Source organism: Elephantulus edwardii, unplaced genomic scaffold, assembly GCF_000299155.1.
Source record: "Elephantulus edwardii isolate Elephantulus edwardi_28Jun2011 unplaced genomic scaffold, EleEdw1.0 scaffold00034, whole genome shotgun sequence".
Classification (NCBI taxonomy): Eukaryota; Metazoa; Chordata; class Mammalia; order Macroscelidea; family Macroscelididae; genus Elephantulus; species Elephantulus edwardii.
The window spans coordinates 15,929,549-15,955,422 of record NW_006399784.1 but is presented as its reverse complement, the minus strand read 5'-3'; the positions used below and the strand labels follow the sequence as shown (position 1 = coordinate 15,955,422).

At 37.8% G+C, this 25,874-nt stretch overlaps 1 protein-coding gene across 2 annotated transcripts; it reads right to left on the bottom strand.

Annotated features, from left to right (window-relative positions):
• Window positions 1-8,676: 8,676 nt before the first annotated feature.
• PLRG1 (pleiotropic regulator 1) lies at window positions 8,677-25,651 on the bottom strand. 2 transcript variants are annotated; one of them, XM_006884458.1, is made up of 15 exons: window positions 25,643-25,651; window positions 23,693-23,799; window positions 23,087-23,229; window positions 20,235-20,288; window positions 18,582-18,675; window positions 18,293-18,392; window positions 17,912-18,010; window positions 15,294-15,386; window positions 12,904-13,053; window positions 12,715-12,816; window positions 11,857-11,959; window positions 11,066-11,174; window positions 10,217-10,356; window positions 9,268-9,461; window positions 8,677-8,736 (listed from the first exon to the last, which is right to left on the bottom strand). In XM_006884458.1, the coding sequence occupies exons 1-15, from the start codon at window positions 25,649-25,651 to the stop codon at window positions 8,677-8,679; spliced, it is 1,557 nt and encodes a 518-aa protein (XP_006884520.1). The 2 variants fall into 2 exon arrangements, with proteins under 2 accessions (XP_006884520.1, XP_006884521.1); XM_006884459.1 differs by having other exon boundaries at window positions 20,262-20,288.
• Window positions 25,652-25,874: the final 223 nt, after the last annotated feature.

Below are 25,874 nucleotides of genomic sequence, written 5' to 3'. Positions count from 1 at the left end.
GGGGGGGGGGAAGACTTTTATCCTCAGCAGTCACTCAACTCTGAGATAAATTACAGGAAATAGAGTTTGTAACCAAAAAAGAAATTTGTAACACTTTTAGAAAACCTGAATTCACGACGGAAATGAAGAGAGTAAATGTGTGCCCTGTTCACTAGTGTTCTTTCCATATTTTAGAGTTTTATTTTTCTAAGTGTATAGGCTATCATTTTGGATTTGAAGCCGCTCTGCCTTCAGCTCAAGGCCAAGCGTGGCTTCCCTGGCTCCTGGAGGCAGAGTCGCCTTTCTCCAGAGACCGCCACCACACAACACCACTCCCATATACACAGCACCCTCCTTTCTGGCCAAAGGATCATAGTCTTTCATTGTTTTTGTTCAGACATTCCTCTAGGTCGTATAGCCCTGGTGTACAAGTTGCCATACCGCGGTCACTTGTCGTTGCTGTGAGGCTGAACACTGTGACACGGATGTGTCAAATGCGTTAATGGTTGGCTACCCAATGCGGACAGAGAGTGGGGTGGAGCTCCCCGATTAAAACAAGTTTGGAAGGAGGAGTGGCGTCCACTTCCATAATAGCTTGCCTCCGGAAACACCTATGAACTTGGAGAGAGGATGAAAGGCACCCAAACGTCAAGGACTCTCCTTCATAGGGTCGCTATGAATCGCCTGCAACTCGACGGCACTTAACAACAACAACAACATAGGCTATGAGAGAAGACACAGCAGTAAAAATCTTAAGAAAATCGATGGCATTGTAGGAACTTTCAATAAGCTATACCAAAAAGCAGCAGCAGAGGGCGGAGTTTGCCAAAGTAGAAAATTCTGCTGCTGTCCACTTGAATAAATGAACGCTATGAAATGCGGTGAGAGTATAATTAACACTTCTAAATTCAGCTCATTCTTGTCAAAGTGTCTTCCAAACCTGCAAATCTGCTGAGTGTCAACTGCTAATTGCATTTTAAATTCATGAAATGTAAATGATCTTCATTATAATACTTTTATACACCCTCCATTGTTTAATAATTCATTCAATAATCTACTTTTCTAGCGAAAAGTTTTTTGGGATTTTTTAAAATGCAAATCACTAGAAGCTTATTCTCTCAATTACTGGAAACGTCTGAGCCCAATATTCTAACAAAACATACTGAGTACTTACTGGGCGTCAGTAAGGGCCCTCCCTGGTGGTGCAGTTGTTAAAAAGATTGGCTGCTAACTCAAATGTCAGTGGTTAAAACCCATCCACAAGAGAAAGGTATAGTGGTCTGCTTCTGTGAATGGCACAGCTTGGAAACGTTAAGGGACAGCTCCACTGTGTCTTCTTGGGTCTCTTAAGAGTCAATCTCAACTTGATGGCATTGGGTTTTTACCCTGAAACAAACACAGGTCTGTGTGCTGGAAAGCACCAGTGAATAAAAGCTTCCTGAAGTTTACATTTGATTAAGGAAAAAGAAAGATTTTTTTAAAAAAATAAACTATAAAATAATGGGTGGACAAGGGAGCTCTAGTGGCCTAGTGGCAAGAATCTGCACTGCAATCCCAAAGGTGCAAGGTTCGAATCCACCAGATGCTCTGCTGGAGAAGGAGGGGCAAACTCCTCCTGTGCCAGTCGGATCCAACTCGAATGTACACCAAATTAAAAATAATAAAATAAATTAAAAAAAATAATGGGTGGACAAAGCCAAAGCAGAGATAATGGAGAGATGAAGGAATGTCCTGTGGTTTAGGGGAGGGGCCACTAATATAGATCAGGTAGAAAGCATACCTTTCCTCTGAATCATGAGGCAGAGGAGATAACCAAATGGGAATCTTTGCCAAATTAAAGCTTAATTTATGACCATTATTCTGACCTGGAAAGGGTTATTGCATTTTAGTGTCTTCTCTGCTCTCGGTCAAATGCAGAAGGCTATAGATAGTTAAAATCACATATATAGTAGGAAGCAGGAGTTACATCCACTTACTAAGTAACATGCCTCTGGAAACTATGAACTTTGATAAATGTCGATAATTGTTGAGGGGCTTCAGGCCTTTTGTTCATAGGGTCGCTATGTGTCATGCTCAACTTGAAGGCAATCAACAACTATGACCATTAAGTAGCAACGATTTCTAGTGGATATATTAAAATAATTAATGTATCTTTTCCAAAACAAACCTGTAAATACGATAGCATTGTTGTTGTGTACCATAGAGTCGGAACCAGCCCCTTGCTGACCCTCCAGTGAGTTTTCAGAGGCAGTTAATAGCAGGGGAGGGGATTGCTCATCCTTCTTCTGAGGAGTGGCTGGTGGCCTCGAACCGTGCTCCTTTGCTATTGCAGCGCAGCTTCTTGCCATCAGGCACCAGAGCTCCATATTAACAACATTGTTAACATTTAGCATTAACATTTTAAGTTTTTTTTAAAGGCCATGAGAAGACATGGAAAAAAAACAAATATTACAACATTTATAAAAGAATCATAAAATTCCACATCAGCAATCTGTCCAGCATGGTCCAACGTTTATTTTACGAATATTGGAATACAAGTGTATTCATTGGATATTTTTACAGCTCCTACAGCCTAGCAACAAATTGTACACAGGAGAAATGCAAATGAATCAAGGAAAAATTTGCCCTGCGTTTGACATTTCTACAAGTAGATAGAAAAAAAAATTAGTCAAAGGGCCAAGTCAAGAGAGAAAGAAAAGGTGTGGATTCCATCAAACTGTAGGCAGGCATCCAATTTAAGAAGAGTTACTAAGAACCAAATGTTTTGGGGGAGAAAATAGACTTAAACATTGGTATAAAAAGAATATTATAATCCCAAGGAGCTCTGTTGGGATAGTGTGTTATATGTTGTGCTTCTAACTGAGAAAAGAGAGAGACTACAGACTGTATTGGTCAAGATTGAAAGCTTTAGAAGACCCATGTAGCAATGTGAAGACTCTTTTTAGGAGTTTGCTTATAAAGGGAAATAGAGTAATGGGTGCATACCAATAGGTGAACATTATGTCTAGCACTTTTAGAAAAAGGGCCATATTTGTACACTTGGTTAAAAGGGAGGTTGTAAAAATGTACAATAGAGAAAGGGTAAATTGAGGGAGCAAAGAGGTGCAAAGACTTTGAGGAGACAAGAAAGTAAGGTAACAATTGTACATGGGTATTCTGAGTGTAATTTATTCTTTGCAACAAGAATGCATAAATCATGGAAATGTGTATTCTTTTACTGCAAAAAGCCCACCATAAGGTTTGCAGTCATAATTAAAATTTGAATACAGTTGGCACAGCAGTTTGTTGTTTGTTTTTTTCTGGAATCTTTTTACAGCTTCATTGTAGGTAAAACATGAGCTGAGTAAGAGATTTGCATTTAACAATTTGTGCTATTGCAAACTAGGTAAAAGAAAATGATATGCACATAAAATTCTGACACTTCCCCACCATAATCAAGAAGATGCCCCCCCAAAAAGTGACCAAAGCACAGAACCAGAAAATCTTTCAAAAAAGTTTACTGAAACGTCCTGAAAAGAATGTAAAAGAATAAGTTAAATGTCCTCTGCAGATTTAGAAAAACACAGAAAGCAGATAATTTAAAGGAGGGAGGGGAAAAGAAAAAAATCAAATAAATGGCAAATTGGAGGTCACCTAAAAAACTCAGCATATTGAAATTCCGCATATTAAGACTAGAAATAAATAACACCTTGGAGGGACTAACGGGTAGAACTAAATCAACAGAATACAGACTTGTGTGTTCCAGCAATCTGGATGCCTAAGGGTTATTATTCAAAACTGTCTTTCCTTATGCTGAAGTAATTATTGTTGTATTAAGGAGAGAGGATTAGGATAGGATAAAGACCTCGCCCTACTAGAGGCTTATATAAGCTCATGGGACCTCAGCACCAGGTGCTTTTACTCTTGTGGAAAACACTCACTCACCTGGGACATTAGCTTTCAGCTGTTCACCAGTCGCTACACCACTGGCCCGTGTCACCACAGTCACCATTCAGCTGTGCCACAACTGACAATCTACAGGATCCTGGCCCATCGCTCACCAGTTTCTCTCAAACCAGCTTGTGTTCCCTATGGTCATATGAGTCATTCTCCTGATGTGTCTGAGTCTCTGGGAGACCTTCTAGTGAATCTGAACTCAAGAGACTTAGAGGAACTGGGGAACTGAGCCACAGATGAGCTGTTGATGTTAATAGGTTATGGAAGTACACAGCTGGTTAAACATTTGGGACTAAGTTGACCTGAAACTTCTTATAAATAGTCTACTATTAACCATAGCAGGATGAATTATAAATACAAGGACAAGCCCTTCATTACTAAGCTTCTAAAGGATCAATCAGAAAAAAAGAACAAAGCATATGAAATCATATGGGACATCTTCAAAAGGAATAACTTAGATGTGACTGGAATTTTGGAACAGAGAAACAAAATTAAAAAAAAGGCACAGAGTATATCACTGAAAATTTGGTAGAACATTTCACAATTATGAACAGTTATGAGAAAGTTTAGTGAATCCTAAACAGGACACACACCAAAATAAAAACACAAAGAGGTATCACTATCAAATTTTCCAAAATCAAAAACAGAAAAAATATCGAAAGCAGCTCAGGAAAAACCAGAGTTAATTACAAAAAATCAGTAAGACTAAACTTTGATTTCTTAGCAGAAATGATACAGGCAAGGAAGCAACAAGCTGGCAAATATAAAACTGAAAAAACGGGGGGAGGGAAAAATTCCATTTTCAGAAACATTCTAAGCTAATCACGATATTTTTTTTTTCCAGATAAACTAAGGGAATTTGTGGAAACTAGATGAAACTTATGATAAATACTAAAAGCAGTTATTCAGAGAAGCAAGAGAAAACCCCAAATTAAGATTGTTGCTGTTATGTGCCATTTAGTAGCTTGAGACTCATAGCGACCTGAACAACAGCCCTGAACCTTGCTCTATCTTGATTGGTACAGTGACTCTGTGTAACCCTTCCATCTTTTGATGCTCCCTGGGTTATTAATCTGCCCATAGCATCCTTAAGTATTACAACTTGAGGCTTCAATTTGTTCTTCAGTTCTTTCAACTTAAATGCTGAGCGAGTTCATCCCTTTTGATTTTCTGACTTCAGCTCTTCGCACATTTCATTATGCTTTGCCTTGCTTTCCTGAACTGCCCTTTGAAATCTTCTGTTCAGCTTCTTAACTTCCTGTCTCTTCGCCTTTGCTTTGGCTTCTCAATGCTCTAGCGCAATATTTAGTCTCATCTGACTTCTATCTTGGTCTTTTCTTCTTCTTTTGTCTTTATAATGACTTTTTTCTATTCTTCATGTTTAAGTCTTGATATCTTCCCACAGATCATCTGGCCTTCAATGTCCAACGCCTCAAACCTATTCTTGAATTATTATTTTTTGTTAAATTCAAGTAGGATAGACAAAAGGTCGAAGTTTGGTTTTTGTGGATTTCATTTTCCTTAACTTCAGATTGAATTTGCTTATTAGTAGATATTAGAGATTGAGGTATTTGCAGTTAAAGCTTGCTTGGATCCACAATCAACACTCTTAACACCAGCAGTCAGGAAATCAAAAGATGAATTGCTTTGGGAAAAGCTGTTGTCATGGACCTCTCCAGAGAGCTGAAGAGCAACAATGTCAGTCTAGAAACAAAGGTGCACCTAATCCAGGCCATGATCTTCTCAATTAGTTCAGGGAGTTGAACTAGATGCCTTTCAATTGTGGTGCTGAAGAGTCTTCAACATACCATGGACTGCCAAGAAAAGAAGTTGGTCTGTCTTGGAGAGGGTGAAACCAAGTCTCTCCTTAGAGGCTTGGAGTTTGAAGCTCCGCCTCACTTACCTTGGGCATGTGGCCAGGAAGATCAGTCCTTAGAGGAGGACATCATGTCTGGAAGGGTGGACAGACAGCTCAGGAGAGGGAGACCCTGACTGAGATGGATTGATACAATAACTGGGGCAATGGAAGCAGGTGTGTCAGAGTTAGTAAGACTGGCTCAGGACAGGGAAGGGTTCAGAGCTGCTGCACATAGGGTTGCTGTACATCACAGGCAACTGAATGGCACATAACATCATACTATGACAGGTCTGGAAGCAGGAGTGGCATCCACTTCCTAAATAACATGCCTCCGGAAACTCTATGAACTTTGTTAACTGTTGATGGTTGTAGAGGAGTTTCAGGCCTTTTGTTCATAGGGCCATTCTAAGTCATACTCGACTCAAGGCAATGAGCAGTAGCAGCAGCACATAATAATCACTCGGCTTTATAAGATTATTCAAAGAACATTTAGAAAACAAAATCTACAGGTTTTAAGTGTCAGAATTGTAATAATCTGCAAATACAGTAATTACAGCTTTCTTATGTAGGATACGCAGGTTTTGGTTTTATACAAATTTCTCCTTGGTCTTTAGAAGTGAGAGGCTCTTATGCTGCCAAATGAGACTCTTAGTGACTATATGAATAAAAAACACAAACCCTGTCCTATCCTCACCATCCGAGACATACTTTTGGAACCATTGCTGCAGTCACTCTATCTTGTTGAGGGTCACCTCTTTCCCTCTCAGCCTTTCCAAGCACGGCATCCCTTTCCAAGGCACAGCTCCTCCCAACAACATGCCCAAAGTGAGACCAAACTTATCCTTGCTTTTGAGAAGCATTATGGCTGCACTTTCTCCACTGTTCCTTTTAGCAATCCATGGGATATTCAGTACTCTTCTGAAACACCATTAACTCAATGGTATCAATGCTTCATCATCCTTACTCATTGTCCAGCTTTCAGACACATAGTGATTGAAAAGGTCATGGCTTTAATGAGGCGGCACACTTAATAGCCATCTTTCCCAGTGCAGTAAGTCTTTTGTTTTCCTAACTACTGGTGTCAACTTTGAATCTTTTGAGAAGCTGGACTCTTATGAAGGAAAAAGGTGGCATCAGGATAGGAGGAAGACTCAGCAACAACCTGCATCATGCAGATGACACGAGCTGTAAGTGAAGATTATTTTTCCCTTTTGTGACACATATTACAAATCTCTTAGTGATACAAGTATTCAGTTTTGTAATCTTTATTTAGGTTTACAAAAACATTATAGAAACATATAAAGCAGATCACGAAAGTTCTTCCATGTCACTTGTTCATAAAACCACTAATAACAACATGATGCTATTTCTCCAGAAATTTTAGAGCACTAGCAATTTATTTTACAAAAATGTTTATACAACTTTTTAAAAAACAGAAGTCTGGGAAGCTTAATAGTGCTGACATTCTTCTCTCAATGAATATATGGAAATAAACTTTAAGAAGCCATTAAAGCCCACTAAACCAATCCGTTGGACACTTGGGCAAATTTTAATTAAAATACAAAGGTATGGTGAACTTAGTACTTTTGTTATTATTCCAAGTAGACTGCTTAATAGGGTTCAAGCATTTTCATAACCTTGTAGAACTATACTAAGAGATGTAACATTGTATTCTGAGCTACTCCATGCAAGATGGAATATGCATAATTTGAAACCATTTATTTCCTATTGATGCAATTTAATTACGAAAATTTAAAACTTGTTCTCAGAATGAACTGGGAAGAGAACCCCAAAGGCAAAGTGTTTGCTTGGAGGACTGATAGTAAAGATTTTAATACTTTCCCATAATCTCTACAAGAGACATGTTATTCAGATACTCCAATGTAATTTCCAGAGTTATTTTTCCCAAGTTGACAACTACATGAGTATTACACTGTTGGCAGAATAAAGTTCAAATTAAAAAATGTGTAGCATCAGCTAACTTTAACTGAAGCATCATTGCTTCTACAACACTTTCCCATCTCTGACTTCTTCTGTCTTCAAATCATCTTTTCTCTCTCTTCCTTCTTCTACTCCAAACTGAGTCCCCTATTCAATGAAGACTCAATGTGACTTCTACAACTCTCATTAAAGAAACCAACCAGACTCGGTTTTTGCTTCTGTATTCCTCTAGCATTGTGCTTGTGCATCCATCTACTACAGCATGTACAGAAACCAAATCCCACTGCTATCTAGTTGATTTTGACTCAATGACTCCACAGGACAGAAGAGAAATGCCCCATAAGGTTTGTAAGGCTATAAATATTTGCAGTATTAGGCTCATCTTTCTCCCATGGGGTGCCTAATTCAGTCATCTGCCTATTTTGCCTGTTGCCATTTAACCCACTCAACCACAAAAGGCTTCTTTCTGGAGGACAACTACATCTTATGTCACTATTTCCTCAACAGCGTCTAGTGCAGATCTTCGTAGAACACTCAAAATTAGAAATCAAGATTTCTCATCTTCAAGCCTGACTGAGACCAATTTTAAAAAAACAATGTTTTAAACTTCTCTCCTCAAAAATATGTCCTGTTTTAATATAGCTATCAGCCTTGTAAATGTTTAAAAAGGAAAACTATTTAAGAAAATGAGAAAAAAAATTCCTTGATATCATTATGCTTAACGGATATGAATATGTTTGATATACGTAATATCAAGCTGAAAATGGCTTATTTTAGAAATAAAAACACCAGGGGAAGGGCAGGGGAGGGAGGAGAGTTTATTGTAAAGTATGACAAAGCAGCAATGATTTGAGCAATTTTGTGTTTTTGCCTTATGAATAGCCTCTTCAATATCAAGGTAAGAAAAACAACAAAAACCACAAACAAACAAATCCAAAAACAGAACCACCTTGAAAACAATATTAAAATCTCTTCCTCTTGATAATTTCTGGTTTCCAACTGACTGGATGTGTTTCTTCTGTCTAAAAATAAGAGCAGAGTAAGTATGCTGTATTATGAATTTGTTTCACATTAATAGACTTAATATAAACAGGATTATCTATTCTAAATCTCTTAGCATTATGCATTTTAGCTACCTACATTGGCATTATGCAAGACTCTAATGAAATAATAATAAAAAAAACTAAGTAAAATACAAATTCAGTTTGAAGTACTTCATTTAAAATAAAAACCTGCTATGTAGATATGCTATTAACAACAAAGGTGATGACTTGAGCATTGCACAACTTGATTTGTAAGATGCTGTTCTCAGTGGCAGATCTTCACAACAATGGTTATAAAGGAAGTAAAAATAAAACAAAAAAAATGTGTGGATTCATTGGCCTTAGTATGTCAATACGGAAATCTTTGAGGACTCATTACTCAAGATGACAATTACTTTAATACTATAAAGAATTCCCCCCTGATAATTTTAGTAACCTAGAAATGTGATGATGCTTGCAAAACTGGCATGGCTGATTTATCTTAGAATGTCAGCAATACTGAAAACTCACCGCTGTATCATCTTCTCTGTACACTTTAATAGTTTTATCCGCCTCAGCTGTTAGTAATCGACTTTCAGACTGATCAAAAGCACAAGCAAATATTCCTGATTCACTGTCCAGAGACCCAGGCTGCACAGCTGCATGAACTCTCTGAAAATTGTAGCCAGTTCTCCAGTCCCAAAGATGCATAGTGCCGTTGTCAGCTTAAAGGGAAAGATCTAGTTAAACTGGGTATCTCTTCAACCATTCAGTCTGACTTTATTAAATAGCACCCATTAGTGAAAAATCATGAAAATAACAATTACTAAGATATTTAATATGCAAGCACTCGGCTTCTCCTCGTACTGGTTTGTCTTAATTTTATTTGTGCTTAATTAAAAAGTTATTATAGAGCTCAAAAACGCATCAAAAAAATGTGGTAACTACTTCTAGCTTACCCAAGGAGCCTTGGTGGTGTTGTGGCTTAATTTAGTTGCTAAACAGAAGATCAGCAGTCTAAACCCACTAACTGCTCTACAGAAACCCTCCTTACTTAAAGATATACAGTCTACTAAATCCTGTGGGTAGTTCTATCTTGTTCTAGAGGGTGGTTAAAACTGAAATTCTTTCAGTGGTCTAAGTTACCCAACTCAGCATTAGGTAATTCCAAATTTGTTCTATAACTGCATGAATACCTATCCACTTGTAACTGATCCTTAGTAGGCTTTCTGAGGAGACTATTCATTTTCTCCCAAAGACCACTGGTGATTCAAACTGCAAGAAGAGTTGCCCCCTTTGGATTAGCAATACAATCCCTGACAGTTAAAGCCACGAGGGCTCCCTAGGAACATTCAAATGCATGTCATTGCAATCAGGTATGTTCTACTGTAATATTTAGGTGTGGCAACCTATAACTTCTAGATTTATTCACTAAAAGATTAAGTGGCTAAGCAACATGTTTAACATAAAAATATTTTACCTCCAGATACCAGCACTCCATCAGAATTCACAGTCAGTGTGTTAATAATAGCATTATGACCAGACAGATTCTGAATGAAACTTCCATCAGGGAATTTCCATTGTTTTATGTTATCTGGAGAACCAGATGCAAATGTATAACTGAAATAAGATTAAAAAAAAAAACAAATGGCAAAGTAAAGTTAAAGGATGAATTTTAAATGTCCAATGTAGTTGTAATTTTGCAATATGCATTCACTGATCATGTTAAAACATTATTTACTCAAGAATGAAAATATCAAGCCATCTGCTACAAGTTAATTTTATTTTCAGATCTTTTAAAAATTCTAGATTAAGGTTTATGCTCCCCTCATTTCTCTCAAACTCCACAGTGAATGTAAGTAGTAAGTCCAAATCACATATTTTCACATAACAGGCAATGGGTAATGTAACTATTTTGAACAGAGGGAGGAGGATATAAAAAAAAAAGGTAAGAAAATAAAGGATGAGGACAGGAGAGAAAGAAACTAGGGGAAAGATGGAATGAGGAAGTAGAGAGGGAGGGAGAAAGGATATGAATAGGAAGAGAAACGTAGGAGTGGTGATTTTATATAGCATAATAACAGGTTGAAAAAGAAAAAGAAAAGCAAACAACAGACTGGAATATTACAATCAACCTCTTCTAACTCTCTAACCTAACCATTTTCATGATTCTTAGTGTTGTTCTACAATATGTATTCTACAAATATCTCAGTGTCCAATAGCATTTGTGTGTAACATGATCTACATACATCAAACCCAGACACTACTATGGTTTTTAACCATGATTTATTTGTATTCTATTATTTGGCATTAAGACTATTTTACTTACTGTCTTGGATGTAAAACCACAGCTCTGACTGATTTTTTGTGATTTGTTAGCGTGACTCTTGTTTTACCTGCCACCAAGTCCCACAATCTTATTGTAGTATCATGGCTTCCTATAAATCAAAATACACATACACATAAGCCAAAACAGACACCAAGAAACAGAAAGCCAAAGTTAAAACAGCATTCTTTCAAACAAATGTACACTACTTGACAGTTATGTTATCTGTTGTCTAGTTTCTTTATAACTTCAGAAATCTAATTTACTTCCTTAAAAGATAAAAAGTATCAACCAAGCAGCTAGGACATACGGAAATAACAAATGAAGCAAATATATGATTTTTCCCTTGGCAGAAAGAAAAAATTTTCAATCATTCTTTAGTTAATAAAATATATGAAAATGTATTCTATTTTTAAAGATCCATCATTATTAGTGTGTTGTTAAGAAAACAAGACATAACACTATTTCCAATAATAGGGTATTTTAATGTTCTAATTTCAATTTCCCATAGTATTCATTTTATGTTATAAAAACAATGCTCTGTTGTATCCAATGGTACCACTTTCTAACCAGACAAAACAAGTTGCTGTGTATGGCCCTCTACAATGAATAAAAAGTATGAAATAAAAACAATACAATCTAACAAATACTAAATGACTGTGACTAACATATGTAATAATGACACAAAATACTAGAAATACAATACAAAGCTAGAATTACAGGGAATATACAAAATACGTGTATAATTATAGTCTGTCCTGATATGAATATTTTAAGTTTGGAAAGTACGGTACCAGTAATAATTTGCGGTTCTGCAGCTTGACACCTCACTGTAGCAACAGCATTTGTATGTCCAGATAGTGTATGTACACTGGCTTTGGTCCGCACATCCCAAATCTGTAAAGCATAAGAGAAACACTATCAAAGAGAGCAGGATTAATATTTCAGATAAGTGGATCAATCCGAGGTTGAGAATTTATAAGACAATTGTATCAAAAGCACTGGTGGCCTAGTGGCAAGAAGATGAGTGGCAATCCCAAAAGCATGTGGTTTGAGGCCACTCCACGGGAGAAGGATGGGCACTCTCCTCCTTTGCTTCTGAAAAACCTGCTGGAGGGTCAGCAGTAGGTTGGTTATGACTCAATGGTACATAACAACAACAAAAATCACCATTCCAAAGTGCATAAATGAGAATGCTGTTATTCTGTGCCATCATATCAGAACCCACCCATAGCTGACACTCGTAGATTTTCAGAGACAGTAAATCACATAGGAGGAAACTGCCAATCTTTAACTCTCAGAGCAGCTGGTGGATTCAAACTGTGTGCCTATGGGATTGCAGAGCAGTTTTTTACCAATAGGCCACCAGAGCTAAATGTCTATCAATTGGTGAAGAATAAAGAGACAGGAGACAACAGAAAAATAAAGCTGATAGGTCAAGAGATTCTAAGATGTAGATATTCTGAGAGAACTGAATGGAAGAACAAAGGGAACACAGTTATGCAGATGGACTAGAAGGTGGAAATGTTACATTCAGGGATGGGATACCCTCAACAAAGAGTCTAATGAGGGCATGGCCACAGGACTGAGCACTAAGAAGGAAAAACTTAACAGTTAAATAACTGATAAATACATAATTCTGTCCTATTTACCCGCGCAGTGGAATCTCGACTACAGGTTACCAGCACATCTATTGTTGGATGCAAATCTAAGCCATACACAGCACTTAGATGTCCATGATAGTGTCGTATAACCTAAAAAGGCGGCAGAAAAGTTATCAGTTCTATAATTAGAAAGATAAATGCTGGTTCAATGTTTTAAAGCCTCAATCCCAAGCTTACCTTATTATATTCAAGATCCCAGCATTTCACTTGTTTGTCTTCTCCACAAGAGAACAGGTATGGGCTCCGTGTGCTTACGATCACACCACGTACTGTACTAATATGCCCAGTCAATGACAATTTTAATTTCCCACTGGCTAAGTCCCAGATCTGCAATCAAAGAAAATTTTCCTTTGCGTGGGTTACTACAAAATAAATGCTTAGAATCCTGATGTTCAAAAAATTACATCCTTAAGAAGAAAATGAGAAAAGTACAAATATTTGAAAATAAGCATTACTAAGAGATCCCTACCATACACACACACACACAAAGTTGAAAGATGTGGCTAAATTGGAAAACTATTTACAATAAATAACAAACATTCTCAACATGTAAGGAACACCACTGATAACAAGCATAATAATACAAAATATTAGATTATCCAAAGGCAGTGACAAATTAAAAAATCTTCCAGATAATAAAGACATAAAAGTTCAATCTCACTAGAAATTTTACATGGTTTTTAAAAAACCACACACCCTTTTTTTTTTATCACATTAACAGATATATTACCAAAGATAAGAAATCAATGTGGTGAAAAGGACTAACTGCAAATTCCAATTTACTCATTTTGGAAGTAACTTCTCTTTTGGCTATGAGCCACAAAAGAATCTAGATAAGCAAAGATCTACCAAAGAACAATACAATAATAGATCTCATACTTTACAATTTTAAAATTTACTATACAGTCATAGTAATCAGAAGAGTTTGATACTAGTTTAACATAGGCCGAAGGAAAAGAACTGAGAACCCATTCAACTGTGGACAACTGATCTTAGGTACAACACTCACACGCTACTGATGACCACTGTATATGGTACAACTACTCTAGATAATGATACGAATTCCTTAAAGGGATAGATAGATAGATAGATAGATAGATTACAAATATCATTTGATTTGTAATGTAGGAATACATCCTAAAAAAATGAAAGCTATGATCCAAATAGATGCTCATATTCCTTGCAACATTCTTAAAATAGTAAAGAGACACTTAGAAACAACCTAAGTGCTCATTAACAGGATGTTCTACCAGAGTGCTCCTTGAAGGCAAGGATAAGGGGGCTCTGTCTCCTTATAGTCTGGATATGTTGCTAGGAGAAGCAATTCTCTGGAAAGGGGTGTCATGCTGGAAAGAGGGAGACACGACAAAGAAAAGGAAGACTCTCAACCAAGTAGATTGACAGTGACTGCTATAATGTGAAGACGGCACAGGACAGTATTCAGATCTGTTGTTCATAGCCTTGCTCTGAGTCTTATTTGACTCACTGCCAGCAGCACGCAATGTTATAGGATAAAAATGAATCCTCAAAACACCTCACTTGCTTAGCATTTCTTAAACTCAAGGAACTGAAGAACAAATTCAAGCCCTGAGTTCCACTACTCAATTAAGGATGCTTTGGGCAGAAGATTAAATGATCCCAGAAGTATTAAAAGAAGATAGAAAGAATAAGTTAGTAGAAAATTAAAGAAAAACAATATATAAACAAAGCAAGAATCAAAAAGAGAGAGTAAAAAAAAAAAAGGAAGCGTATACAGAGTCATAGTACCAAAAGGAATTGACAGACACAGAAGAATTTCATGAAACAACGTATGAGCAAGAGCCTATAGTGATGAAGAAGTGAAGCTGCTCTGAAGGAATTTATGGCCTCTCAATTGATATATTTCAACAAACAGATACTGCCCTAGATGTGCTCACCAAGTTGTGTCAAGAAATCTGGAAGAATCACCTTGCAAACCAATTAGAAGAGATATGGATTTGCTCCCATTCCAAAGACAACTGATCTGACAGAGTGTGGAAATTATCAAATAATATCATTAATATCATTAATATCACATGCAAGCAAGATTCTGCTGAAAATTATCCAAAAATAACTGGAACAGCACATCAACATAGAACTGCCAGAAGTGTACGCCAGGTTTAGAAGGGATACTGTACTAGGGGTCTTGGACGAAAGAAGGGAGTACCAGAGGAATGTTTGTGTTTCACAGACTATGCAAAGGCATTTGACTGTGTAGACCACAACAACAAAACTGGCTAACTCTAAGAAGAGGGAGGGGTGGGTAAAGGAAAGATCCAGTGTGACAAACAATGTATACGAACTTTGTAAGCAAATCAGTATAAATTTTTTTTTTTTTTTTTTTTTAAAAAAGGTAACTGGGCTAACTAAGGCTACATATTTGCTTAAATACTCATTTCAAATATTTGGAAAAGTAAAAGACTGGGAAGCACTTAAGACTCTTAACTAAAAAATCAGAGGCATTACAACAACATTCACAACAGAAAATAACAACAGGTTAAGCTCAAATGGCAAATACAGCTAAATCTACTTTTTGCTTCTTTTATTACCTTTATGGTTCTGTCAGCAGATCCAGTGACAAACCACTGGTTACCAGGTTCCACAGCAATACATCGAACCCAGCCAAGATGCCCACTGATAACCTGTAGGAGGGAAAGAACAAAAAGCATAAAGATTCACAGTTTATTACATAAATGCCATTCCTGCAACTCCAAATTATCTAGAGCATTACTTGGCAACTGAGTTTTAGAATGATAAATATGAAATAATCTCTAGTGGTTAAACAGAGGCAAATTATGGTACAACTACACGGTGAATACTTATAAAAGTAAACACATTCTCCGGTCATCTTTACAGGTGGTCAGGCCTATACCATTCAAGGACAGTATGCCATGCCACAGCCAGATTTGACCAAGCTGCATCAGTTGGCAATGCAACAGTCTCATTTTCCTACGACGCATGGCAACAACAGTGTCAGTGGCATTGAATCCAGCTCTCCAGAGGTGAAAGGCTGTTGGGCGGGTTTGGATACCTCTGCTCAGACAGACTACTTCTCATGAACTCACCATTCCAAATGATTTGACTGGCTGCATAACCGGGCGTCAAGGCGCCAAAATCAAAGAGAACCATCAGATGTTCAAAATTGTGAACCCAGTGGAAGGATCTACAGATAGGCAGATTACCATCACTGGATCTGCTGCCTGCATTAGCCAGGCTCAGTATTTAATCAATGTCAGGCTTTCCTTGGAGACGGGTAGCATGGGGAGCAGCTAGAATAATGAAGATTCATCCATAATCCCTTTCTGCTGTTCACCACCACCCATAATCCATCTGTGTAGTTTCTGAATAGTCAGTGATTCCAGATTTTAAATAGTTTGTAAAGTTTTAGTTTCTACACTTTACCATTCACTCGTAATTTTTTAATTAAAGCATTTTAATTCCTTTCTCTGTTCAGTTGTTGATGCTGAGATTCTTATTTAGTTTTATAAGATTCTACCTGTTTTTGGTTGTTTTGTTTGGTGGTGGGTTTTTTTTTGCACTCATGAAATTTCCTTCCCCTGTTTGTCATGGATATGTAGGAGTGCAATAGTAATAAATGTCAGGTTATTCCTGTCATGTCAGGAATTAAAAAAAAAAAAGTTAAAAGATGGACTGGAGCTTTTCCTTTGTGAATAGAAACTGGATGGCACAGTGATTCATGTGGGTTTTTTTTTTTTTAAATTAAAACAAACAGATTCATCCTGGAGAGGGTTAAACCAGGCTACTCCTTGGAGGCAAGGATTCTGGGGCTTTGTCTGATGTACTTTGGACATGCTGTAAAGAGAGACAGGTCCTTGGAGAGGGATATCATGCTTGGGAGCGTGGAGGGACAGTGCAGGAGGGGAAGACCCTTTATGAGTTGGATTGATTCAGTGACTGGGGTAATCGGGATGGGTGTGTCAGAGGCAGTGTGATTGGCACAGGATAGAGCAGGGTTTAGGGCTGTTGTACATAGGGTCGCTATGAGTGACAAGCGACTCGATGACACATAACAACAATACATGCAACAACTGATAAATCTCAAAGGCATTGGGCTGAGTGAAAAAAGCCAGTCCCAAAAGGTTGCAATTGGGCTGAGTGAAAAAATCCAGTCCCAAAAGGTTGCATACTCTAAGATTCTATTTATGACGAGCAGGGAAAAAAAAAAAAGACATTATAGCAACAGAAAAGAGACAAATGGTAAGGAAAAAGCATACTTATGAAGGGATAGCAAAGGAGTGTTTTATGAGGCAATGGAATTTCTATATTCTGACTGTAATAATACTCATTCAAGTCTATACTCCACTTAAAAATTATTATAACTGCAAACTAAGGGAAAAAAGTCTACTGTACAATAATTAAAAAAAAAATTTAAAAACACCTATTAAAAATCTTAATCTGTTGGTTTTTGTTTTTTCTTCTATATATATTTTGTTGTTCTGTGCTGTAAAGTCAGAACCAATTCATAGATGATCCTCCAGTGGTTTTCACAAGCTATATAATGCCCTTCTTTCTCTTGCAAAGCGGCTGGTGGATTCTGGGGGCTTTGGGGTTGGCAGTGTAACTACCTAAGCCATCAGAGCCCCCTGCCTTTTATTTTACACTTTTTATAATTTTAGTCTTTTACTTTATTATACTTGATATAATTGGTAAATTTGAAGATCTTCTTTGTACCATCTTTCTGTCCCTGGATTTCATAATAAATGGCCCAAATGTTTTCCTAAATTTGTCTTTTTTGCTTTCCATTTGATTAACATTCTATTCATATTTTGTACTGTATTTAACATTAAATATGAATAATCTTAAAGAAGTCTCCATAAAAGGTATCTTTTAGCATAATGCCTACATCCTTTCCCATCCTCAAATCACTCTATCAGCTCACATACTTTCTTTTTCTTCTACTTCTCAAGCTTTGTCAGTGTAAATAAATCACTTTTTGCATGGTGACATAACCACTGTTATGTGCCATTGAGCTGCCTACAAGTCATAGTGACACAACAGCCCTGAACCCTGCCCTATCCTGAGCCAATCTCTCTATCTCCAACACACTGCCCCTAATACCCCAGTCACTTTGTCAATCCATCTTCTCTGGGGTCTTTTTCTCCTGTGTTGACCCTCTACCCTTCCATGCATGAAGTAATTAGCTCACCCTATAAAGCTTCCATGGTGGATGCCACTGGGGTTTTGGCATTGTAGGGGCTTTTTTGGCCATTATTGCAGAGTTCTTGGCATTTCCAGCTTCCATAACCTAGACAGAAAAAGAGATTACATGATCATTAAAGATATCACCTAGTATTTTTATTTACAAATGAATAATGGAAACTAAAAAGAAACTAAAAGTTCATGAAAAGTTTAGTTGTGTTTATTTCTTCCCTCTTTGAAATTCATTAAGTGAAAGGTTTTCTGTAACTGGAAAATGAATCAAATACTTATCAGAATTATATTTTTCTAAAGGTTAATATTTTAAGGAAAATTTTTTAAATATAAAATGTTATGTTCCAGAACTCAGAAACCTTTAGCACTGTCACACAAGAAAACTCACTGAGCTCATCACTGCAGGTTGTGACCGGTCCGAAGTCCCAGGATGTCGGTATTCATTTCCGCCAGGCGTTGTACGACTTCCATCCACCCTGAAGACAAACAGAATATTCTAAGTAATTAACATCCCTATGCATATAATCTGTAGAACCAACTCTAATTTTTAAAAATACTTATATAGGAAAGTAATGAAAGGATAAATAATAAAATAACATTTTAAAAGGAGAACAGGGAAATGTTTTAAAAATCTCTTTAATTACAAGTACAAACACATTTCATACCTGGTCTGAGCAGAAGGTAAGGCTACTGCTAAAGACTGTGCAGCTGATTCACTTGGCATTCTTTGAATCTTAGTATCTGCTGTCAAAGCAACTCCTTATTTAAAAAAAAAAATCAACTTTTAGTAGCTACCTTTGTATTCATTTACATTCACATAAAATAAGATAGAATAGTATATGCAAAAAAAAAAAAGGTGCTTATCTCCAGTTAGGGAGACTACAAGAAAAAATTTTAACCTCTTTACAGACTGATATTCCAATACTGTCTGAATTTTTCATTTTTTAAAATAAGGAATCATTAATAACAGTGATTAATAAATCAAATATGACTTGCTAACAATTTGATATTAAAGTTGTCCAACAGAGCAATAAAAGTCACATTTTCTTTTATTTTGGAACATTATCTTCAGATGCAATTTTCCAAATACTAGTACATAATTCCAAGAATGAAAAGTAAAAACTAAAATAAAAATAACTCAGTCATCTATTTTCTATGTAGTGAATCCGACCTTCTAAAATTGGTAGAACCTGCACTTACTAAACAACATGCCTCTGGAAACTATAAACTTTGAGAAACGATGATAGCTATCTGTAGAAAGGTTTCAGGTCTTTTGTTCATAAGGTTGCTATGAGTCGTGCTCAACTTTACTGCAATCAACAGTAAAAATTACACTCAGTTCTTTCAAACTTCAAATGGTTATATTTGGCCACATCATCTGTATGCCATCCTTTTTTGGGTTTTTTTTTTTTAAATTTTTTTTTTTTTATTTTATTATTTTTGTGTGAGTGTACCGTCAAATCAGATCTGACTGGTACAGGAGGAGACTGCCCCCCCTTCCCCGGCAGAGCATCTGGTGGATTTGAACCATGAGCCTCTGGGATTGAAGTTGCAGCTCCTTACCACTAGGCCACCAGAGCTCCCCTGTATGCCAACCTTTTACACACACTTGCATATGTGCACACACAAGGTTCTGCAATCCTACACATTTCACATACAAGGCTTCTATATGACACCTTTTAATATTAACATTATTGTTGTTATATGCCATCAAGGCGACTGAAATTTAATGACCTTATGAACAGTACCTCTGAACCTTACCCTATCCTGAGTCAGTCTGTCTCTTGACACACCTACCCCCATTACCCCAATCATTGTATCAATCCATCTCATCCAGGGTCTTCTTCTCTTGCACTGACCCTCCTTCCTTCTGACATAGGAAGGCTCTAATTGTTTAGTGGTAGGGTGTTGCACTGCCAAACCAAAGGCACACAGTTCAAATCCACCAGTTGGTCTGTGGGAAAAAGATTAGCAATCTCCTCCTGTGCAATTTAGCATCTCTAGAAATTCTCTGGAAAGTCAGCTATTAGTCAGTTTCATCATAACAAACATATCAGTTATGATCATCAATAAGAAAATAAACTCGCCTAGGTCAAAAGCAGATATATGGTCTTTAAATTCCTATTGCTGTGCCTTGAAGTAACATAGGTACTTAGGAATGTTTGCTGAATACACGCAATACTAAATATTAGCTATCATCTAAAAAAATCATGGCAGGATACATAAGTATTGAATTTGTGTTTTTTATGGAACAATATACATTCCATATGTACAGGTGACTATCACATAGGGTATTTTCAGGGTTAAAGCTGACTTACCAGGTCCTGGTGGATATGGATGGGTACCTGTCACCAAATATTCAACTTCTTGCCCTAAAGGTATAGAGGAAAGGGGGAAAAATGGTCATCGTAAGGAACAATTCATCTTATATACAAGTATTCTTTTTCAGTGAAATAAAATAATAAGAATAAATTCAACTGTTGTTATTGATTGCCTTCAAGTCAAGCATGACTCATAGCGACCCTATGAACAAAAGGCCTAAAGCCTTTCTATAACTATTGACATTTATCAAAGTTCATAGTTTCCGGAGGCATATTGTTTAGGAAATGGATGCCACTCCTGCTTCAAATTAACAATTATATTTCTCAAAATGTCTCAACTGAACTGAGGTCTTAGAAGTATAGGAAGTTGGTAATTTTTATATGGATCCATGAAAACTATGTACAGAGCTATTTCCTTGCCTTTCTGCTACTATGAAAAGAAAATTTATACACTTCATATACATTAATGGTGAGTAGGGCCTTTGTAGTATTATTAAACACTATGCGGCTAACGGAAAAGTTGGTGGCGTTAATCTACTAGCTGTTCTGTAGAAGGTGAAGCAGTGTGAACCTGTAAAGATTTATGGCTTCTGAAATCCATGGGACACTTTCAGTCTTTCTTGTAAGGTTACTATGAGTTAAAATCAACCCAATGGCAGTGGATAGGTAAGAGCAAGTAGAAAGGTCATATAATCAGTTAATCACTGTCTTTTTGGGGACTTTTTAAAACTAAGAAAATCTTTTCCGTTTGGATTCCTGAATTCTCTTTATACACTAAAATTTTCAGGGTTGTTGTTTTTGTTGTGGTAATTATCTGTTGAGTCGCTTGTGACTCATTGCGACCCTATGTACAACAACTCTAAACCTTGCTCTAGTTCTTGCCAATCTTGTCTCCGACATACCTATCCCCATTACCCAAGTGACTAAATCAATCCATCTCACTGAGGGTCTTCCTCTCCAGTGCTGTCCCTCCACCATCCTAAGCATGACATCCCTCTTCAAGGACTAATCCTGCCTTGTAGCATGTCCAAAATACGTCAGGTGGAGCTTTAGAATCCTTGCCTCCAAGGAACAGCCTGGCTTCACCCTCTCCAGGAAGAACTTTTTGTTCTCATGTAAGTCCATGGTATATTCAGCACTCTTCTCCAACAACAAAGCTCAAAGGCATCAACTCTTCTTCTATCATCTCTAGTCACGGTTCAGCTCTCTGATGCATAGCAAGTAATTGCAAAGACGACAGCCTCTATCAGGCGCACTTTAGTCTCTAGACTGACACTGCTGCTCCTCAGTACCTTGGCGAGGTCTCTGACAGCAGACTTTCCTAATGCAGTTCGTCCTTCAATTTCCTGGCTGCTGGTACACAGAGTGTTGATTGTAGAGCCAAGTAAACGGAAACTGTTAACAATCTCAATCTCTTCCTCATCCATCAGGATGCTGCCTATCGGCCCAGTGGTGAGAATTTTTTTTCTTGATGTTGAGCTTCAATCCATATTAAAGGCTGCAGTCCTTGACCTTTTGCAGCAAAGGCTTCAGGTCTTCCTCAGTTTCAGTAAGCAGGGCTGTGTCATCTACATAAAGCAGATTGTTGATGAATCTACCTCCAATCCTGACGCAACATTTCTCCTCATTCAGCCCAGCCTCTCAGGTAATCTGTTCCGCGTAAAGATTGAAAAGATACTGAGATAGACACATCCTTGACCCACACTTTCCCAATTTTGAACCATGCAGTCTTTCCTTGCTCTGTTCTGACAAATGCCTCCTGGTCCAAGTATAAGTTTCACGTAAGCACAATCAAGTGTCCCGGGATTCCCATTCTTCTCAAAGTCAACCACAGTTTGTTGTGATCCACACAGTCAAATGCCTTTGCATAGTCAATGAAAACACAGAAAAGACATTCCTCTAGCACTCTCTGCTTTCAGCCAAGATCCATCTGACATTAGCTATAACATATCCCTAGTGCCACCGCCTCTTCTAAACCCACCCTAGACTTCTGGCAGTTCTCTGCTGATGTGCTATTCCAGTCATTTTTGGATAATCTTCAGCAGAACCTTTCTTGCATGTGATGTCAATGATACTGTTCAATAATTCCCACACTCTGTCGGATCGTCTTTCTTTGGAACGGGAACAACAAAGCTTGCAGGTCAAGACCACCTTCAAATCTTGGAAAACAGAGCTCAGCATGGGGACAGAAGGGAGGAGCCAGGGGCACAGCGTGTGTGGCAGAAAGTCTCTTAGAGGACCCTATATCACGCAGGTATGAATGACAACTCCCAGAAGCCCACAGGTCAAGCCTGCCTTCGTATCTTGGGAAGACAACATTATATAACAAATCTATAGGATTCCTCCACCTTCCCTAGGAAACTCTCATAGCATAAATGGAGGAGAAGATGTCCTATGGCACAAGAAATCAATCCTAGAACATATGTTCAAAACTCCTGAAGTCAAGAGATACTGCTCTTAGAGGAAGAAACTGACAGCAGCTTGAGGCCTTAAGAAACACTGAAGCCAATTTTCAGGGTAACAGTAGTTAATGTTATCCTTCTGACCTATAACCAAGATGTTTAGGAATATTCTCTAATTTTTTTTCATGTAATAGCTATTATGACTTTCTCCATTCTAAGAATGTCTGTCATTTTTATACTATCTCCTTTATATCTTACAAGAGAAAAGCTATCAACTAATAATGTCAATCACTATCATATAGAAATCAAGACTTCTATCACAATATTGCAGTCATTAAATACTAGATAGCTCCAATTAACTCTTCTAGCAGTGCTAGTAACACATTTACTTTTCTGAGTTAAGAAATCACATTTAGGTACTGGTATTTCTGAGAACATCATACTCACCTTGATTGGCAGGATATTGTTTATGACCGTATGAATCTGTTGAATTTTGAAGGCCCTTCTCTTTAAAATTTTCTTTTGAAGTAGGCATATGCAACACAGGACCATACTCATTACGAAGTTTGACGGCCATTTTTCGTTTGTGGCTATTTAAAAGTTATAAAGAATTATTTTTAAATACTTTAAAATATACTCAGCAGTGCAAATGTTTATAGATAGCCTTTAGGACAAGTACTGAAATACATTTGTCTAACCACACAGGAAAAGTTTCTATTAAAAGGAATATATGATTTGGCATTATCTGCATGACAATACTTGACGGCACATAACAACAACATAGTCCAGAATAAGAGGTACATAACAAAGTGGACTGAGGGGTGGGAAGGGAGGAAATTGTACAATGAACAAATCTTTTTAAAGTGAAATGGGGGATAGGGAGGAAAATGTGCAACAATGAATGAATGGAAATCCAACTTTTCTCTAAAAAATGAAATAATCTTCAGTTTCGCAAAAACAATATTCACTACTAAATCCTATGATTATTATCTCTTCCTCAAATGTTAGATTATTTGAACAACAATCTAGATATTGGAAATGATCTACACCTACCTCTCTTCATCCAAAGGCACAGGTTTTCCATTATCAGCAACAAACATGTCATGAGTCCTCTTCAAAGATCGGAACACAAGTGTGTGCACAGAATGCTTCTGTACCTCCTACAAAGAGTGCAATTATAATCAGCTGCACATCCCAGTCACAAAAGGACAAATATTACATGATGCCACTGTTGTAGAATGGGACTGTCCTTGGGGTTAGGGAGACACTGAGTAAGATGGGTTCAATAATGTATACTGCACTGAAGCAGAGGAGGGAGAGAACCGTCTAAAAGAGAGATGTAACTGGGTATTTCTGTCATCACAGGAGACTAGAGCGAGGGCTGCATGGTGGAGGGGACCTGGGGGAGGGTTTGTAAAACAATGAAAGAATCTTTTCTTTTACTTTTCCGTAATTTTTGGACTCATGTACTTATAACTTGTTAGTCAAATTTGTGTCTTCTAGGTTGCAACACCCCCATGATACATCTTGAAGGATATGTACATGTACAGCCAAGCACAATCAATAAGAGTGCATCTGAATTCCAAAATCAATCTCCATAATAGTCTATGTGTTTCCTACTGCCAAAGGGGCCCTTTAGAGTAGTGAGAGAAGATCTTCACCCTGAAACCCACAGCGTCCCTTTTCAGCAGGAAGTAGCTAAGAGAATACGCCGTCCCCTTTTCCTTATGACTCAGGGTGAAGTCTCTCTCAGGGAGGAGTGATAGGTAATGGCAAAGGATACACTGACAAAGAAGATTAATCAGAACTGGCTTTGACAAGCACTGTGGCATTTGGACAAGAACAAACTGGGAGGAGGGTAGAGAGAATAGTGCAACAATGAATGAGTGGAAGCCCAAAATCTCTGTAAATGTTTATGAAAATTAATAAAATATAATTATAGAAAAAAAAAAAATCAGTTGCACAAATACCAATTCAAATAGCTACATATTTCTTTTAGAAGCCCTGGTGGCATAGAATGTTACACGGTGGGTTGCTAATCAAAAAGTTTTGGTTTGAATCCACCAGCAGCTCTGCGGGTCAAAGATGAGGTTGTCTTCTCCCATTAAGATTTTTACCAGGCTAAACGTTTTGGTTTTGACAGCCTTGGCTTAGGTTTTGACCACTACTCCCTACCAGTAAGTAGCAATCTATAACAGTCAAGTTTAGAAAAGAGAAAAAAAAAACTGCTCTTTGGCCAGAGCCCTGGTACATCAACTGAGAATGTCACATATTAATCATTTATTCAATATAGACACATTTAGCGTACACTACGGGTCTGGCATGCAGTAGTTAACAATGGAATAATGAAGAGTCTCTTTGCTCAAAGGAAGCAGAAACAGAAAGCAAAGTATTTCCACGTTTTAATCAGTGCTATAGAGACAACAAGCAAGAATAAGAAAAAAGACACTATTTTATGCAAGACAGGAAAGTTCTCTGAGAGCTGATAAGAGAGGGTTACCTTGCAAAAAAACGACGAGTGAAAAGATTAGAAAATATTCCTGATTAAGCAGACAAGACTTTTTAATAGAATGATTATTCAAGCTAAGGGGAGGGGAGGGAAGGGATGCAAATAGTCAAGAATGGCAGGTGTTCTCCAAGGATGAGCTGCGGTAAGAAAGCAAATGGAAAGAGGATAAGGAAGACTTTTAGTCCTTTAGAATCCAGAATTACTGCAGATAATGAGTACCAGTGGCCAAACACCAACAGCAACCTCATCAGTGAGAACAGCATCCACCTCCCAAGAACCAAATGGGGTCTGAAGGAATGATCTCAGGCTTCCCGCCCCATGTTTGAGCTTCATCTGGCCTCTGTCCCTCCTCGAAAATCTAAAGAGGCCACCGGCCTGGGTCAAACAGCCTCCCCTCGCTCCGGACTCCCGACACACTCTATCCCCCACGCCTGACAATAAAGAAAAGCAGCTGCTCAGACAAACAACTCCCGAGTGCCTCAGTGCCACCGTACTTCAACCATGATGCTGCCGTAGTAAAATGCGTCTCTCGAGCAGGAAAGGAACAGCAATGAATGCAGAAGCCGCCACAACAACCAAGCAGCCTTTTCCGGACCCGTGAGCTCCAGTGCCGGAAGTGACGTAGCCTTCACGCACGCGCGCTAGTCGCCCGCCCGCCCTCTCTGCCATGGGGGCGGGCCTTCCTGTGCGGGACCGCCTCTAGGGGCGGAGGTTTGGGATTAGAGG